At 30.2% G+C, this 19,864-nt stretch overlaps 1 protein-coding gene across 1 annotated transcript in view; it reads right to left on the bottom strand.

The window, feature by feature from the left end:
• LOC111638582 (potassium voltage-gated channel subfamily KQT member 1-like) overlaps positions 1-19,864 on the bottom strand; it is an 84,613-nt gene that overhangs the window by 25,563 nt on the left and 39,186 nt on the right. The window contains exons 8-10 of the mRNA XM_023384312.1: positions 17,949-18,071; positions 13,008-13,118; positions 10,625-10,720 (exon numbers count right to left, since the gene is read on the bottom strand). Coding sequence (XP_023240080.1) covers positions 10,625-10,720; positions 13,008-13,118; positions 17,949-18,071 — 330 coding nt within the window. The remainder of the gene's footprint in view (positions 1-10,624; positions 10,721-13,007; positions 13,119-17,948; positions 18,072-19,864) is intronic.

Raw genomic sequence — 19,864 nt, 5'->3', positions numbered from 1 at the left:
TTAATATTAATATTTACAGTTACAGTGCATTGCAGTTTACAACTAAATATTTTTGACAAGTATATGTATTTTTGTTATATTGCTAATTAATTTTGAAATAGGAAACAAAATAGAATTATTATATTATTAACAGGTAGCAGTGTTAACAGAGTTTAACAATTTAATTTTACCCGACATTTGAAATAGTTATTCAATACTGCATGTAAGAAGCTTATGATAATATTATTTGTAATAACAATATATAAAAGAGATATGCATAAAATATAATAGTACATTATAATTGACACCCGACATTAGTAAAATTAAAATGATTCTAATCTAGGATTTTTATATCCTGTACGAATTTTTTTAATGCTTTGTGTATCTTCTTGTTTTCTGTAAGGATTTTTAGTTCACATGGCCAAAGTTCATTTTCCGACAGGATGACTGAAATAAGATCGTTTCGCTGTCTTGAGTAGTTGGAACAAAAGTATATGATATGCTCTGGGTCTTCTGTTGCATTTTTAGAGCAAGGGCAAAGTCCGTCAGTTTTATTTAAGAACCTTTTAAGGTAACTACGAAAATTGCCATGACCCGTGTACAGCTGGGTCATATTAAAGGAAACGTTTAAGTGTGATAGGTTTTGGCGGTGCTGCACATTAGGCAAAAACTTAAAAGTGAGCCTGCCATTCGGGCAAGTTTCCCACCTGGTCTGCCAACTCTTAAGGGTGTGCGCTCTCATTTGATTAGTCAGCCAAACTAGTGGAACTGAGCTGAAAGAGTAGTTCGGACATCTTACCGGGGCGGTGCGTGCTAACAAATCAGCTCTCTCGTTACCTTTGTTGCCTGAGTGCCCTTTCACCCATGCTAAAGTTATGTTGTACTTTTGTTGTAGCTGATTGACAAGGTCTATGCTTTTGTAGATCGTCGGGTAGTTTCCGTTGAGTTTTATTAGTTGCTGCAGAGCTGTTTTGCTATCAGTAAAGATGGTTATTGCATTTGTTTTGTATTTCCACGCGTTTTGCTGAATCCACTTAAGTGCTTTTAGTATTGCCCAAGATTCTGATTGATTTACCGTGCAATGTGTCTTCAGTTTGTATTGGGCTTGATATAGGTGCGTTCCATTAAAATCCACAGTTATGGAAGAACCGACGCCGTTTTCGGACTTGGAACCATCTGTGTAAATACATATACCATGAGGGGTATCTATCTCTTGTAGATTAATATGGTTCTCAATAGAGAACTTGGGGTGAAATGCGTGCGGTTGGGAGGTATAGTCCAAGTTATGCTTTTGAATGTAGTCTGCTATGTCAGAGGCTGTGTTGCTGATGCTAAGTCCTTTTATGTTGTTATTAAACTCTTCTCTGTTTATTTTCTTTGTGGCGAGTTTTGTTTGGTTGTATTTCCAGTACTTCTCCTTTACTAGCAGGTCTATAGGAATGAGGTTAGTTATTGCTAAAAGAGCCTCTGTGGGAGCCGTTTTATAAGATTTCGCTATTGATATTGCTGCAAGCCTTTGGGCTGAGAGAATCTTTCTTTTTATATATAATTTTTCAACAGAGGTACCCCATATTTCAGCTCTGTATAGAAGTATTGGTTTTATGACCGCTAAGTACAACAGTCTCGAGGCTTTGCTATTGTAGCCCCAGCAATTCCTAGCTATGGTTGCAAGAGAGTGCATGATAGTGACCACTTTGTTGTAGGTTTGATGTATATGGTCCCTCCAGGTAAGTCTGTTATCCAAATAAACCCCTAGGTACTTTACTGTTTTACTATTATGTATTTTTATTCCATCCATTCTAATGGTTGGTTTTTTTCTGGAGAGGGGTCTTTCTTGGAAATACTATACATGTACATTTGTTGTAATTTATTTTAAGTTTTCTTTCTTTACTCCATTCAGAGATTTTCTGAAGTGTTTTGTTAACTCTAGCTTGCAATATTTCTCGATTTATATGGGAACTGACTAGTATCATGTCATCAGCATATCCTTGCAATTTAATATTGTACTCCATAGGGAAGGTTCAAGCAGACTATTGTACATCAAATTCCACAAGAAGGGGCCAGAATGTGATCCTTGCGGACACCCCCTCGTGATAACCCTGTTCATGTAGTTGTTGTTGTCGGTTTTGATAATGATCTGTCTATTGCTGAGGTAGCTTTTGTATAAGTTAAAGATGTTTCTGGGGCATCCTATGTTTTTGAGTGCATAAAGGATAGTGGGCAACCATGCATGATCAAACGCACCCCTATAATCTATACTCATCATCATAGTGTGTTCCCCATTATATTTAGCTTCATGAATGTATTTTATTATCAAATCCAGTGCCCAAAATCAGCATCTCACTCATTACCAGCAAAAGGAAACCGTTAGAAAGACAATAACAACCATTAAACATTTGAGACGAACAAAGAAAATTGGGAAAATTGAGTTTTTCCCATAGAGCTAAATAGAAAACTTTTTAAACTAGGCTAGAATCGTTAAAATTAAGCCAAATAGCACCAAATCTTAAAACTATGACCTTTAACCTAACCATAACAAAACTTTATATGCTTGCCCCCTTTCCATTAGAAACCCCCCGCTAGGACCGACCGAAAAATACTAATTTTACCCACCCATAACTCCCCCCTAATAAACCTAGCTGAAGAATTTCGATAAAAAACTGACCGTAATTAAATAGCCTTTCCAACGATGTATCGGGCGATGATATCCGATCAACCTTGACAAAACCTTGACAAAATTAGGAGCGCTGAGTGATACATCTTGATTCTTCGACAACCTACTCTCGATTGTTGCAGATATGGACAGAGTGGTGGATGGTTTTATGTTGTCAATATCATATTTGTGCTCTTTTACACTCTGAGGGATCTTCTCATGGCACCTATGTCAGTGGCGTAGCATGGGTGTCAGCTGCCTGGGGTGGAGGAAAATTTCTCCACCCCCTTATTTAGGTATCTCAATTTAAAAGACTAAAATTCAGTTTCGTCAAAGAATAAGTAATAAAAAATTCCGTGTTCAATTCAATCGGTCCGAATCATAGGTGCGACAAAAATATGAAATGAAATGGTTCAAATTTTTACAAGATATTATTATCATTTATTGTGAAATTTTTCCGCCCCCTAAAAGTGCTGTCCGGGGTGGACCACCCCTGCCGCCCCACTATGCTATGCCACTGACCTATGTACCATCCTTCAAGGGTATCCTATAAAACTCAGGCACCCTTTCCTTGTTTATGGTGTCTTTACCATTTCTTAGTAATGTATAAATAATGGATTATGTCTATATGCAATGTAAGTGCCTTTATGTTTTGCTATTTATTTACATATTACATTCAAGTGATGTTTGTAAGTAATTACCACCTGCTTGGTGTTCATCAGGTTGTCATCTATATTGTTACTATCATTACTTTGGATCCTATATTTATTGGAGTGTAGTTAAGTGCTATGTAGGTTAAGTGCTCACTGAAGCCATGTACCTGGGGCTATTTGTGTGATCTGATTCAGTTCAGCTTCTGCCAAATTGGAACAATGTGTGAACAACTTTAGTGCCCTTACTCTTTTAGTAAGGGCACTGAAGGCAGCCATCAGGTTTGTGATAAACCTTTGTCTCAATTCAGTCATCAATAAATCTGATGTTGAGATCTATAAAATGGACTTCTGTATTACTCATTTGCTCCATTTCTAGCAATAGGCCATATGGGTTGTCATTCATTTATCACAGGAAGGCATTAATGTAGAGTTTTTATTGGCAGATAATAATGATGTCATGAACGTAAACTTTTACATATCAAGATATTTGGAAGGAAAACATCATGTGCACGAAGGTACCCATAGGTATTCCCTCTTTTCTATGTATATATGGATGTCAAATTGGAAAAATGATGAACAACACATAAATGTACCAATTTCAATATTTGCTGGTGGAGTGCAATATTAGCAACCCTGTGCATTAACCAATCCTGCAGAATGCAGAAACAAGGCTGTATTTTTATCAAGAGGCATAAAGATTTGAAATTAAGATAGTAATGTATCCCCTAGAGATGTATTGAACTATGTTATCCAATTCATATGAATTGGCAATGGTATTTGGGTATCCTTCAAGATGTAAGGCTAATAGGGTGTGCACTGATCTCTAATTTAAAGGTTGGGAAACATGCCTTATTAAATATTGGCTTGAGTTCCTGCCTGTGTTGATGGGTTTTTGAAAAAGCAAATAATTTTGGAATATCAGGAGATTCCATCACTGTTCTTCCAATTTCAAGTGACCTCTCACAGAAATTATCATCATAATCATTTTGTCTGGTTCAATGTCATGTGCCTCAAAGAAAGCAGATAAGGTAGGCAACATGTAAATTTTATTTTCATCCAATTTTTTTGCCAAAACTGAAGTTTCATTTGGAATGATCGAATCTTTTCAGACAAATCAAGGCATGTTGCATTTGGTCCTAGCAGTGATAAATTTAACTCATTCAAGACGGCAAAGTTGTCAACCAAGTAAGCTATTTTCTGCAGTTAATTTTTATTGCTGAAAAGTGCTTCAAACTGTGGTCTTGCTTTCTGATTAAAAACGTTTTGAGTTCACCATGAAGCTCAAAAACACATTTTAAAATTTTTCCTCTTGACAACCATCTCACTTCAGTGTGAAATAGCAGAGCATTGTTCGGTGCATCCAACTCATTGCACAGTTGCGAAAACAGTTGACTGTTTAAAGTGCTCACCTTTACAAAATTGACAGATCTTATGACGCTTTCATTATTTCTTGTAACTCTTGTGGCAGTGTCTTCATTGCTAATATTTGCTGATGAATCATACAGTGAGTTCTGATGACTTTTAGTGACTCATTCAATACCAAACGTTGAAATCCAGATTGACATCCTAGCATAGCTGGAGCACCATCTGTGCAAACACCACAAACCTTTTCCCAAGAGATCTTATGCACTTTCAGAAATGAACCAACTGTGTCAAATACATCATGTGCAGTAATTGTTGTTTCAAGATATTTGCAAAAAAGATACTCATCTTTGAAGTTGTCATCATTAATATACTCATGTAAACCAGTAAATGTGAACAGTTTGCAATGTCTGTAGATTCATCAAGCTGGATACTAAATATTGGAAGTGGAGCAGATTTAATTTCCTGGATTACCCGATAAAGATTATCAGCAGACATGTCATCTATTCTTCTGTGGACAGTGTCATTAGATACAGAAATTGTACTCAATTTCGTAAAAATTCATCTCCGATTATAACTGTAAATGATCATAACAGCAACAGTAAATCCTCAGCAATGGTGTGAGGCTTCATAGCTCTGGTGATTCTGAGTGCCACCAAATATGAAGTTTCAATGGTTACTACGTTTTGTTTGTGGTACTTGCCACCAGTGTCAAATCTGGCTTTCTTGAGCCCATCAACTTTGCTTCTAAAATAGTTGGTATTCTTGCTGGCAAAGCTCGGATGCTTGCTATCAAAATGGCGTTTTAGTTTATTCAGCTTCATAGATTTGGTTGATAGAACTTCACAACAAATAACATATTGCAGTTTCTCAATTCCTGCTGTATTTATTGAGGTAAACCCATACAGTAAAAAATCCTCACTATATTTTCTTTTCTTAATGTTCTTCTCTACACAATCCATTGTCATGAGATGGTTTGCTAATGAAAATAATATATAACAATAGTTTTAATAATACAAAAGATGATACATGGCATAGTTTAGTCAATACAGTACATTAAAGTTTCCTATGATTTACCATTCTCCGTGTTGTTTTTTTTACATACCTGTTAACAACACAAGTGGGCAGTATTCATATCCACCACAGCTGAATATAAAAAGACAAATCAGCATCCAGTTTAAGTTCCCATGGTACAGATTTCTTTTTTTACAGTACTTGATGATTTTACAGTACATAATTTTACATTTACCCAGTAATTATAATTCATAAAGTGTTGTTTTACCTCCAATACTGCTGCTTTCAACACAGTACCCTGCTCTCTACACGTGTGACTGGTCTGCATAAGTACAATATGGCACTAACCCTTTACATACACCTGCATTTGTATGGAGTGTATGTGATGGGGTTGGCATGATGATGTCATCACTAAGGATTGCAACTGCTGGATCCAGCTCACTTTTTGGCCTGATGATGTCATCACTAGGGATTGCAATCGCTGGATCCAGCACCTGGTGCTGGATCCAGCGATGTGGATCCGCAAATACTCAATTAACTTTCTAAATAATGGCACAAAAGTCTACATTGTTGGCCTTGCCACTTTGCTACATGCACTATCGCTTGGATGGAGTGACGTTGCTGTTCAGTGCGGCATGTGCTACATCCCCTCTCTACACCACACTGCCCACCCTTTTACCTCTGCTGATCTAATTGCCAGTTGACTTTCCGTTCTCGCTAAATAAAATAAGTAACTCCTATCCTAGTCTTGGTGCATAATTCTAATTTACGGTTGGTTGTGACGTCAATGAATCACGTGACAGAACGATCGCAGTTTAAACTGGCGTAGAATCTCTCTGCAGAAGAGTCGAGTATGATAACTGCTGACACAACCCTGAAATTTGTCTTAGACAAACCAAAAAGCCAGGACTCAATCTTGAGTGCCAACCTTTCCGAGGCACTCCACAAAAGAATCACAGAACGGCATCTTACCAAGGTCACAGGGATGCTGATTTACATACAGAACCCAAAGAAGTATGACCAAAAAGTTAGAAAGATTTATCTTTCACATGCAGAAAAAAATGTAACGCGCCAGGAGATGAAAAATATGCTAAATCGTGTAAATACATATGTAGTGGAACAAGCAGCAATGACAGAGGATATTACGGAAGTGGAAAATGATGATTCCGATAACCCGGATTCCCTGAATTTCACATTGGAACAAGAATTAGAGATCCAACTAAAGCGTGAGAAAGAAAACTTCATGAAACGGAAAGAAATTAGTACGGAGAAGGATTATAAGTTATTAAAAAAGGAAATGGCTGTTTATGAAAGTGAGGGAGTCAGAGATGAAAACTTATCTTTGATTTATCATTATTTGATGACACTGAAACCAACTAGTGTAGAGGCAGAAAAGGCCTTCTCTGAAGCTAAATATATATGCAGTTCATTAAGAAGTAGGTTGGGAGACAACACCCTCAATATCATTTGTTTCTTGAGATCCTATTTCCAGAAAAGTCAAAAAAATAACAGAAGTGATTGATTTAATTTTATTTAATCCTTTAAAATACTTTATTCAAGGCAAGACTAATATTTTATAACTTCTACTCTAATTCTATTAAGTAAGAGTTTTTAACTTTTATTCTATAAGTATTTAGTGGGCTAGGCTAGACAATTTTATTGCTAAAATTAGTGAGAAACTGAGACTATCTAGTTAGTTAAATAGTTAATTAAATTAATGAGTTTCACTATCTCAGACATATGATGATATGAATGTATGTGATTCATGATTGTGATAATAATAACTAACTATTAGACTACTACTAATTACTTACTCACTACTTTACTAACACTAATAATTAAATTATTTATAAATAACTACAGACTGATATGTAGAGCCTATATAAGAAAACTGGTAAGACTGGTAGCCACTTAGCCACTGATTATCCTTACATTAATATAATATGATATATTAATATAAATTAATTAGTAAAATTACCTCTGCTATTATTTTAACTTAAAGATTACATTATAATTATAATCTAACTAAACATTTAAAGTTAATTATCTCTATCTCAAGTGTTAAACCGAACCAAAGTTAAGTTTACTACCTAAATGTGTAAGAAGTTTTACTGATTTATAGTGACCAGTCTAAATAATAAAAGTTTCTTAAGTATTTGAAAAAAAATGTTTTATTTCTTTAAAAAAACCCGTAAATTTCTGGATAGATAGATAATACTTTATTGCACCAAAAAACATCCGTGCATCATTCCAGCTGGATCCAGCTGGAATGATGTTGGTCCAGCAAAAATCCAGCTGGATTAAAAACACTGCTGGATTGCAATCCCTAGTCATCACACTGGGTACTTGTATGTGGGCAGACCTGCCTAGAGATAGATAGAGGAGCAGTGTCTCAGTTCCTAAGATCATCAGAAATGTGTGTTTTTCGATGGTCTTAGGTGGCCCCTGTGAAAAAATCATTTGACCACCAAAGGGGTTGCAACCCACAGTTTGAGAACTGCTGCTATAGAGATTAAAATAATTAAATTTATTAAGTTTATGATTTTATTATTATTTGTGTAACTTTAATTTATTTTTACTGTCTGCTTATTATTCGTTATAAAAAGGAAATATGACAAAGTGTAACTAAATTATAGTCCCTGGGCAAAATCTGGCCAGTGAGCATATTTAAGACATCACTTATAAAGATAGAAATAAACCTACTTTCTTGCATTTGTATGGAATATATGAACTATCTGTAATCCATCTAATAGGAATTCTAGACTTTGTTAAGCCTGTGGTGTGGAAGATGGTGCAATACATTATCTTTTTGACTGTATGATTTTTGATAGTTCATGCCTTGAGATTCAATTATTATTACAAGAACTGGGAATTATGCAACCCTTTTGATATTTGGTGTACAAAGGAAATATATTATGCTTTTAAGAGACTTGCTAGGCATATCAATACTGTAACTCACAACTCTATCTACAGTTAATCGTCATGGCCTCTGGTTCATTTAATGAAATTTGTAGCATCTACACGCATATTTCTGTTGTATAATATAATATATATTTTTCTTCTCATCCAGTTCTAATATTATGCAGATTGGTTGTTGTTGCATCCTTACATGTAATGTGTTTATGCACCAGCTGCCTTGTATTTGATTTAATGTTATTTTAATTTTGTTTTTATTACATGTAATTTTATTCTATGTGTAATTGTTTCGGTTTTTGTCACGTGTGATTTCTCATGTGATTGTTTGATAGCACTTGTTTGCTTTTGTTGCAAGCTTTTATTACTTAGACATTTATATAATAAATTGATTGCAAGTGTTTTGATTGTACTATAAAATATTACTGTTATTCTGTTTAAGTCACTATGTAAACTCATACTACTATGTGATTATTGTCATTATGTGGCTAATTTCTTATATTGTCGGTATACTAATATGTTCTTGTAACAAATTTGACTGAGTGGTCACATTTGTAGTATATGACACCATTGTATAAGTAGTTGATTGTAAATATCTGGTTATATTATGTAACATTACTGTCACTCTTTATAAATATGTAAACTTATATTACTGTGTAATTCTTGACATTATGCAATTGATTTGCTATACTGACATGTTTTTGAAATCAATTGTTGGCACGCATCATGTTTATAGTATAAGATATTATTTTGATTTTGTTTTTACAATCTATTCAATTAATTATTTAGTCACCCGGACAGAGTGAAATTTCTTTTATGTTTCATGAAATCAATTTACGGCACACGCTAAGTTTGTTGTGCAGTAAACTTTTGTTAGTTATGATTATTTGTTTATTTATCTTATTATACTTATTATTGTTTATTTGTTAATTTATTTTATCTTACTTATTATCATCATCTGCATTTATTTCTGTATTACTTCTTAATATTCATTTAATACTGTATATATACTCTATCCTTCGTAATGCATGTAGTGGGACCAGGGAATGTACAATTATTTTTTTTTGTACGAAAAAAAAAAAAAAAAAAGTCCATCTACTTACAATTTATGAGCAATTTGGCCTACAAATCAAAAAGTTTGAGCACCACTTATATGAACAATTATAAACCAGAAAAGTATCATTGAAAGATAATTGTTTACTGTCATATAGTAAAATTCAATGTTTTTTTTTTAAATTTATTTAATTGCTTAAAAGTTCTATTATTCCTAAGATTCTTACATTCCAAATTAATTAAATTTATTTTTAACAGATAACAATTCCAAAAACAAATTTTCAACAAAAAAAAATTGCTCATTTTTAACAGAAAATAGACAAACAAAATGTAGAAAAACTATATAATTTACAATTATTTAATGTAAAAATTTCATTCATTGAGATGTGAACAAATGATTTCAGAAATTAAGTCAGGCATGATGTTGCCAAGTCATGTGGTCATTAGTGAAACATTCTGAAAAACTTACTCATTAGTCACTCTAAACATTTTTAACTTTGATTTGCTTGAAAATATTTGAGAATCATGTTTTATCCCTTTGCTCAATAAAGGTTCATACCAAGACTTACCCACAAAAACAGTATTATTAAAATCTCCAAGGATCATGTTGTAACCTCCCCCTTGTTAGGATTATTTATAGCAAATAAGAGAAGTGTGATAGAGTAAGAAAGTATATAATTTTTTATTTATTTTTTGAGTCTCCAGAACAAATTAATCAAATTCCCATAAAAATCTATGGTAAATTGATAATTAGTTAACAAAAAATTCACGTAGTGAACAATATTTATTAACTGATCACCCAGTGTATTAAAATGATAATATGTAAATTAAAATATGTCACTGGCATGTTTTGAAAATTCATATAAATATGTGAATTTTAAACTTTTACTACTTCACATAGTAATTCTTATATTTTTGCAATTTCATGAAACATTTTACTTTTGCTTTAATAAACTTATAAAACTTAAACAGATTTTGATAAAATGTATTTGCTTACTTGAACTAATGTTGCAGCAGCTGGAATTTGCCTATTGAAATGCTTTTGTCTCTGCTTCTGCTGTACTTTTAAGGCAAATCCTGAACCTAAAATTCCCTAATTGGTTTAAAGAATTAAGAAATATATCAGTAAGATTTGTCTTAATATATACATTTAATCATATTATTATTTATATTATTAATCATTTAAAACTTTTTTATATTTAATATGCAAAAATTTAGAATAAATGTAATAATTAACTTACTAATTATTAATCAGTCCTTATGTAATAATTTAGTATGTTTGTTACAAATTTATAATTGTATTAGTAAAAAATGTTATGTTTGTTCTAAAGTGAATAAATTTGATGTCTAAAGAAGTCCATATTTAAAGATGAAAATTTTTCTTTTTTAAAAAACTATGTTATTATTTGTAAATAATAAAGTTATTTATGCATAAATAACTTTATAAGTAAAAAGTATTATAAAATGTTATTGACTCCACTTTATTATTATTATTTTTTAATATTACTAATTTCATGAGATTTGTAAAATGACAAAGTAATATTACTGGATGTAAACAAAACAGAACATTATACGAGATAAGCTTTTAAATGTACATAATTAATAATAATGTGAGATCCAGAGCTATGATTTTGTAAAAAGTTGTCATTTAAATTTTAAAGAAAAATAATTTATTAAATAAATTTTAACAAAAAGAGAAAATTTTTGGAAAAAAGTGACGAGGAAGTGGCAAGATAACACATTTGTGAAAGATAACACTTCCCTTTCAATAACTCTTCTTCCTGGAGAGATGACTCGTTGCAAGAAGAGAGAGAGAAAATTCGGTATTGGATAACTACAAAGTTTCCATCCGATATTGTATTTTTCGAAGACATATCGAAACAGGAAACAGACTAAACCTTATAAAAAAAGGCAAGAAAATGTTAAGAAAGTCATCTAAATTGGCAGTGCTAGTCTGATTCCAGTTCAGCAGTTGTTGATCAAGTATAGTTTCACCAACTAATCCAGATAGGCAGTGTCAGCCATCCAGTGCCAATCCAATTCAGTCATTCTTCTGTCGTCCAAAGCCAGCTGACATCAGATTGCCAACAGTTAGAAAGAAATAGAGATAGAAGATAGAAGATTGATAGAAATAGAGAACTATTAAGTCAAGAAGTTGTTGCCTCCAGACTAGATAATCATCATCAAAGACAGAAATCAGCACTCTGAGGTATTTATCAGCTCATGATCAAATGTAAACTCTCTCTCTTGCAGTTAGGCAAAAATAGTTCATAAGATAGTCTCAAAACCTTAAAGAAATTGATAGAAATAATTCAATAAGTGTGCCATTGAGAAATATTTAGATTTGATATTATATTGTTATGAGTCTTTATGTAATCTAGAATTTTATATAATCCAGTTAAATAAATTTAGTTATTATTTTCATTAATTCATTAGTTGAGTTCATTGCTTTTGGGGCTCCCTGTCTCTCTTACTTCCCTCCTCCATCTCTGACTCTGTAAAGTCCCAAACATGCAGCCACTCACATGTGTACAAACAATTCCCATGAACCAAAAGTCACAGGTGGCATCAGACCTGACTTCAAGGGACTGCTGATGCCACAATAATAATAATAATAATAATTATACTTTTAATAAACCTTATGAGGTTACATAAATTTCAATAAGTTCCAAAAATTATTGAACATCAGAAAGTGTTGAGCATCTAGAAAAAGATCTGAAGACAGGTTTTGAAATTTACAGTCACTAGATTAATGAATAACATATCAAAACCAATGAATTTTTATATTAATACAGATGTTTTAGACCTTAGACTGTGGATATATCAAAGCTGATAAAATACCAAATATTGGTATTTGTTGTCAATGATAAACAATTATATACAGTAGAGCGTCAATTTTCCGAATCAATTGGGGAGTGGGGTTGTCCGGATAACTGATATTTCGGATAACTGATTTACGTACGAAAAAATAGTTTAACGTATCCGATGTCGAAAATTTTTTCCGTTGCGTGTCGCTTCGCGTTGAATTTTCGTCGATGTTAAGCCTAACAAAGACTATTGTATCGTTAAAAATTATTTTTTTATTTTGTACAAACAAAATAAATATATTGAAAAATATAAAAATAATAAAAAATTATACTTCAGATGTTAATTTAGTATCAAAAACGTAAAATATTTGAGTAGCCCAAGACATAGCCAAAGATTGAAGCGCCACAGCACTGGCAAAAATTTAAATTTGCCGACTGGAATTCTTTCGGATGATTGACTTTCGGAAAATCGACGCTCTACTGTACTTCTTTTAACATAACATTTTCCCTGCTATTTGCACTAACATTCTTAACATTAATTTTTTTAATTTTTAACAAATAAACTTTACTTACTGCAGGCAATGCAAAAAAAGAGATGGCAAATACAGAGAAACAAGAAGCAACAATTTTTCCCATCCATGTTTTAGGCACTGTATCACCATAGCCAATGGTAGTAACTGTAATCTAATAAATACAAACATTTTTTGAGATTAAATAGCACAATGTTTTAATAATAATAAATAATATCAAAGTCCACAAAAACTATTATAACTTCATAATAGATATTTATAAAAAAAAAATTCTATCATCAATTGGAGGGTTCAAGTTCTAAAATGAACCAAGTCCAAATTAAAATTTCTTTCATTACCTACATTGTATCTGTTATTTGTAATTTTTATGCATTATATATTGCATTAAGTATTCATAGTACCCATTAATATATTTTGATTTCTTTTTAAGATAAAATATTTCCTAAAATACCTGCTGTCTCTTTAATAGTTCACTTTAGAATTGAACCTTCCAATTATTAATCTGAAAATCAGATATTAATTTTAAAATAGACAATACTAGTGTAGACTCCCTATTTCACATATATATCAAAATTTTTTTCTCAAAAATTTAAATAGTGTTTAAAATATACAGGTGTAATATAATTTAAACACTAATAATTTTAATAGTTTTCTGTATAAAATTTATATTAGCATTTTACAGTTATCTTTGTTTAAATTTTTAAATTTCTGAAGTCTTTTCAAATTTTTATAATAATTCATTTATAATTTAAACAAGTAGTTCAGTAATTAATAATGACAGATATATGAAATTAAGATGAAAATTAAAAACTCAAACTTTACATTATTCTAGGTTATTCATGTTTTTTTACAAATTTACTGCACACTCTTATTTAATATACATACATAATATATTATATTGGTGTGGTTGTATTGTTCTATTCTCATACACATTATTAAATGCAGTACATTTTATTCAAAACACAAACTATTAAACTTACACAATTTCTGTTTTTCTTGAATAATTTAACTATCATCAAATAAATCTTATGAAATAAGTCTTGGCTTATACTGTTTTACTTATAAAATATTTTGATAAAAACATTACAACAGAAAAAAACTATACAAATTTACTAAAATATATAATCAAAATTTCTAATAGCAACTTTTTATCACAATTTCTTACAAAATAAAAATTATTTAATAAAATTCTCATAAAAAAAGCCTGACAATTCCTGACAATCTATAATAACTATAGTGATATAAATTTTAAACTATGTTTCAATAATTTATAATAAAATAAAAACTATTACAATATATATTTATATACACTTATTTAAAAATGTTATTTAATCTTGTTTACTACCTCCATGTTTACTGGAAATTTTTTTATAGTTAGTTAAGATTTTTAAGTTTTTCAACAAATTAACAAACTTAGATAATTTAATTTAAACTTATCAAAATTTATATAAAATAAAAATAATATTAGATAATGTGCAAAAAGGAATTAAACAAAAAAATGTGCCTAACAGCCTACTGGAATGCTGTGTCACAGTACTGATTTTATCAAAAAAACTTTTGATTAAAGAAACATCACACACAAAAATTAGACTTCCTTTACCAGAAAATAATGGCTTCAAGCAGAAATAACCATTAAAGAAGCAGGATTCCAACTAATTGGTACTACTATATCATTATTTTGGTTGTTCACTCATGATATTTTTTGATAACTTTTTTATTACAGATTACTTTTTGTTTTAATTTAATATAACTTACATTCTGAAAATGTGAAATTTGGTTCCATATAAATACTAATAGACGAATTGCATTTAAAAAACTTTCTTACTTCAAAATGTAAGCAATTTTTTATCATCAATAAATTTCTTTTATCCTTGCATTTTTTACTGTATTTCAATACAACAAAATTTCAGTATAACAAAAATATGTCAATGGTCTCCTCAATTTCATTATACTGACATTTCACTGTATATATATTTGTGTTCATTATACTGACATTTCACTGTATATATATTTGTGTTCAAGATTTGTCAAAGAGAAGGTACATTCAAAATGATAACAAATTTCCTACTTGAATTTGTCAAAAGAAAGTTTTTAAATAAAATTAGAAAACAGAAGTTCAGTTGAACTGTAGCATTCCTTGATTTTGACAAGGAACACAAAATAACAATCAAAATAATATAAATAACATCTACATATGACGTGAAACAAAATTAAAAGAGCAATAAAACAGAAGTTTATAAAATTAATTTTACAAAAACAGGTAAAAAAATAAGAAAATGAATAATGCAATATAAGACAGTTTTGAATTAAATTCATTCTTTGGATGGATGTCGCCGTTTCTATAATTGAAATTTTCTTTTGTTGTTAATAACAACATAGAAAAATTTCAATTATTTAAATTAATTCATTAAAATTCCACTAAAACAATTATTTAATTTTTCCACTTTTAGTCAGCGTGCAATAATCAAACATTGAATCACAATTTCAATTCTTATTTTGCAGATGAAGTTACCAAATTTTTGATTCCCAATCCAAGGTTATGAATAATGGGGTGTACTTATGTTGAATTAGAAATGGGGCTGTTTCACTGATCATATATCAGTATGTTTTAATTAATAACAATGTAAAAAGTATCATTTTAGTCATTTTAAATCACAGTGTTAGATACTTATTAAAAAGTTATGTCTATTAGACTGCTTTTCAGTCTTGTAGACAGTTTCCTTTTAATTTCTACAGCAGACAGATGTACAAAACATTCAGAAATATATATATATTGCTTTCTCTTTTTGATTCTGTGCTGCATGTTGGCTGCAAAGGCATAGTGGGCATTCTTTTGNTGGTGCAATACATTATCTTTTTGACTGTATGATTTTTGATAGTTCATGCCTTGAGATTCAATTATTATTACAAGAACTGGGAATTATGCAACCCTTTTGATATTTGGTGTACAAAGGAAATATATTATGCTTTTAAGAGACTTGCTAGGCATATCAATACTGTAACTCACAACTCTATCTACAGTTAATCGTCATGGCCTCTGGTTCATTTAATGAAATTTGTAGCATCTACACGCATATTTCTGTTGTATAATATAATATATATTTTTCTTCTCATCCAGTTCTAATATTATGCAGATTGGTTGTTGTTGCATCCTTACATGTAATGTGTTTATGCACCAGCTGCCTTGTATTTGATTTAATGTTATTTTAATTTTGTTTTTATTACATGTAATTTTATTCTATGTGTAATTGTTTCGGTTTTTGTCACGTGTGATTTCTCATGTGATTGTTTGATAGCACTTGTTTGCTTTTGTTGCAAGCTTTTATTACTTAGACATTTATATAATAAATTGATTGCAAGTGTTTTGATTGTACTATAAAATATTACTGTTATTCTGTTTAAGTCACTATGTAAACTCATACTACTATGTGATTATTGTCATTATGTGGCTAATTTCTTATATTGTCGGTATACTAATATGTTCTTGTAACAAATTTGACTGAGTGGTCACATTTGTAGTATATGACACCATTGTATAAGTAGTTGATTGTAAATATCTGGTTATATTATGTAACATTACTGTCACTCTTTATAAATATGTAAACTTATATTACTGTGTAATTCTTGACATTATGCAATTGATTTGCTATACTGACATGTTTTTGAAATCAATTGTTGGCACGCATCATGTTTATAGTATAAGATATTATTTTGATTTTGTTTTTACAATCTATTTAATTAATTATTTATTCACTCGGATAGAGTGAAATTTCTTTTATGTTTCATGGAATCAATTTACGGTACGCGCTAAGTTTGTTGTGCGGTAAACTTTTGTTAGTTATGATTATTTGTTTATTTATCTTATTATACTTATTATTGTTTATTTGTTAATTTATTTTATCTTACTTATTATCATCATCTGCATTTATTTCTGTATTACTTCTTAATATTCATTTAATACTGTATATATACTCTATCCTTCGTAATGCATGTAGTGGGACCAGGGAATGTACAATTATTTTTTTTTGTACGAAAAAAAAAAAAAAAAAAGTCCATCTACTTACAATTTATGAGCAATTTGGCCTACAAATCAAAAAGTTTGAGCACCACTTATATGAACAATTATAAACCAGAAAAGTATCATTGAAAGATAATTGTTTACTGTCATATAGTAAAATTCAATGTTTTTTTTTTAAATTTATTTAATTGCTTAAAAGTTCTATTATTCCTAAGATTCTTACATTCCAAATTAATTAAATTTATTTTTAACAGATAACAATTCCAAAAACAAATTTTCAACAAAAAAAAATTGCTCATTTTTAACAGAAAATAGACAAACAAAATGTAGAAAAACTATATAATTTACAATTATTTAATGTAAAAATTTCATTCATTGAGATGTGAACAAATGATTTCAGAAATTAAGTCAGGCATGATGTTGCCAAGTCATGTGGTCATTAGTGAAACATTCTGAAAAACTTACTCATTAGTCACTCTAAACATTTTTAACTTTGATTTGCTTGAAAATATTTGAGAATCATGTTTTATCCCTTTGCTCAATAAAGGTTCATACCAAGACTTACCCACAAAAACAGTATTATTAAAATCTCCAAGGATCATGTTGTAACCTCCCCCTTGTTAGGATTATTTATAGCAAATAAGAGAAGTGTGATAGAGTAAGAAAGTATATAATTTTTTATTTATTTTTTGAGTCTCCAGAACAAATTAATCAAATTCCCATAAAAATCTATGGTAAATTGATAATTAGTTAACAAAAAATTCACGTAGTGAACAATATTTATTAACTGATCACCCAGTGTATTAAAATGATAATATGTAAATTAAAATATGTCACTGGCATGTTTTGAAAATTCATATAAATATGTGAATTTTAAACTTTTACTACTTCACATAGTAATTCTTATATTTTTGCAATTTCATGAAACATTTTACTTTTGCTTTAATAAACTTATAAAACTTAAACAGATTTTGATAAAATGTATTTGCTTACTTGAACTAATGTTGCAGCAGCTGGAATTTGCCTATTGAAATGCTTTTGTCTCTGCTTCTGCTGTACTTTTAAGGCAAATCCTGAACCTAAAATTCCCTAATTGGTTTAAAGAATTAAGAAATATATCAGTAAGATTTGTCTTAATATATACATTTAATCATATTATTATTTATATTATTAATCATTTAAAACTTTTTTATATTTAATATGCAAAAATTTAGAATAAATGTAATAATTAACTTACTAATTATTAATCAGTCCTTATGTAATAATTTAGTATGTTTGTTACAAATTTATAATTGTATTAGTAAAAAATGTTATGTTTGTTCTAAAGTGAATAAATTTGATGTCTAAAGAAGTCCATATTTAAAGATGAAAATTTTTCTTTTTTAAAAAACTATGTTATTATTTGTAAATAATAAAGTTATTTATGCATAAATAACTTTATAAGTAAAAAGTATTATAAAATGTTATTGACTCCACTTTATTATTATTATTTTTTAATATTACTAATTTCATGAGATTTGTAAAATGACAAAGTAATATTACTGGATGTAAACAAAACAGAACATTATACGAGATAAGCTTTTAAATGTACATAATTAATAATAATGTGAGATCCAGAGCTATGATTTTGTAAAAAGTTGTCATTTAAATTTTAAAGAAAAATAATTTATTAAATAAATTTTAACAAAAAGAGAAAATTTTTGGAAAAAAGTGACGAGGAAGTGGCAAGATAACACATTTGTGAAAGATAACACTTCCCTTTCAATAACTCTTCTTCCTGGAGAGATGACTCGTTGCAAGAAGAGAGAGAGAAAATTCAGTATTGGATAACTACAAAGTTTCCATCCGATATTGTATTTTTCGAAGACATATCGAAACAGGAAACAGACTAAACCTTATAAAAAAAGGCAAGAAAATGTTAAGAAAGTCATCTAAATTGGCAGTGCTAGTCTGATTCCAGTTCAGCAGTTGTTGATCAAGTATAGTTTCACCAACTAATCCAGATAGGCAGTGTCAGCCATCCAGTGCCAATCCAATTCAGTCATTCTTCTGTCGTCCAAAGCCAGCTGACATCAGATTGCCAACAGTTAGAAAGAAATAGAGATAGAAGATTGATAGAAATAGAGAACTATTAAGTCAAGAAGTTGTTGCCTCCAGACTAGATAATCATCATCAAAGACAGAAATCAGCACTCTGAGGTATTTATCAGCTCATGATCAAATGTAAACTCTCTCTCTTGCAGTTAGGCAAAAATAGTTCATAAGATAGTCTCAAAACCTTAAAGAAATTGATAGAAATAATTCAATAAGTGTGCCATTGAGAAATATTTAGATTTGATATTATATTGTTATGAGTCTTTATGTAATCTAGAATTTTATATAATCCAGTTAAATAAATTTAGTTATTATTTTCATTAATTCATTAGTTGAGTTCATTGCTTTTGGGGCTCCCTGTCTCTCTTACTTCCCTCCTCCATCTCTGACTCTGTAAAGTCCCAAACATGCAGCCACTCACATGTGTACAAACAATTCCCATGAACCAAAAGTCACAGGTGGCATCAGACCTGACTTCAAGGGACTGCTGATGCCACAATAATAATAATAATAATTATACTTTTAATAAACCTTATGAGGTTACATAAATTTCAATAAGTTCCAAAAATTATTGAACATCAGAAAGTGTTGAGCATCTAGAAAAAGATCTGAAGACAGGTTTTGAAATTTACAGTCACTAGACTAATGAATAACATATCAAAACCAATGAATTTTTATAATATTAATACAGATGTTTTAGACCTTAGACTGTGGATATATCAAAGCTGATAAAATACCAAATATTGGTATTTGTTGTCAATGATAAACAATTATATACAGTAGAGCGTC

This window comes from Centruroides sculpturatus, unplaced genomic scaffold (assembly GCF_000671375.1).
Source record: "Centruroides sculpturatus isolate CEXI.00-Female unplaced genomic scaffold, Cexi_2.0 scaffold1098, whole genome shotgun sequence".
NCBI lineage: Eukaryota > Metazoa > Arthropoda > Arachnida > Scorpiones > Buthidae > Centruroides > Centruroides sculpturatus.
The sequence above is the reverse complement of the archived record's forward strand: the minus strand, read 5'-3'. Positions and strand labels throughout refer to the sequence as shown.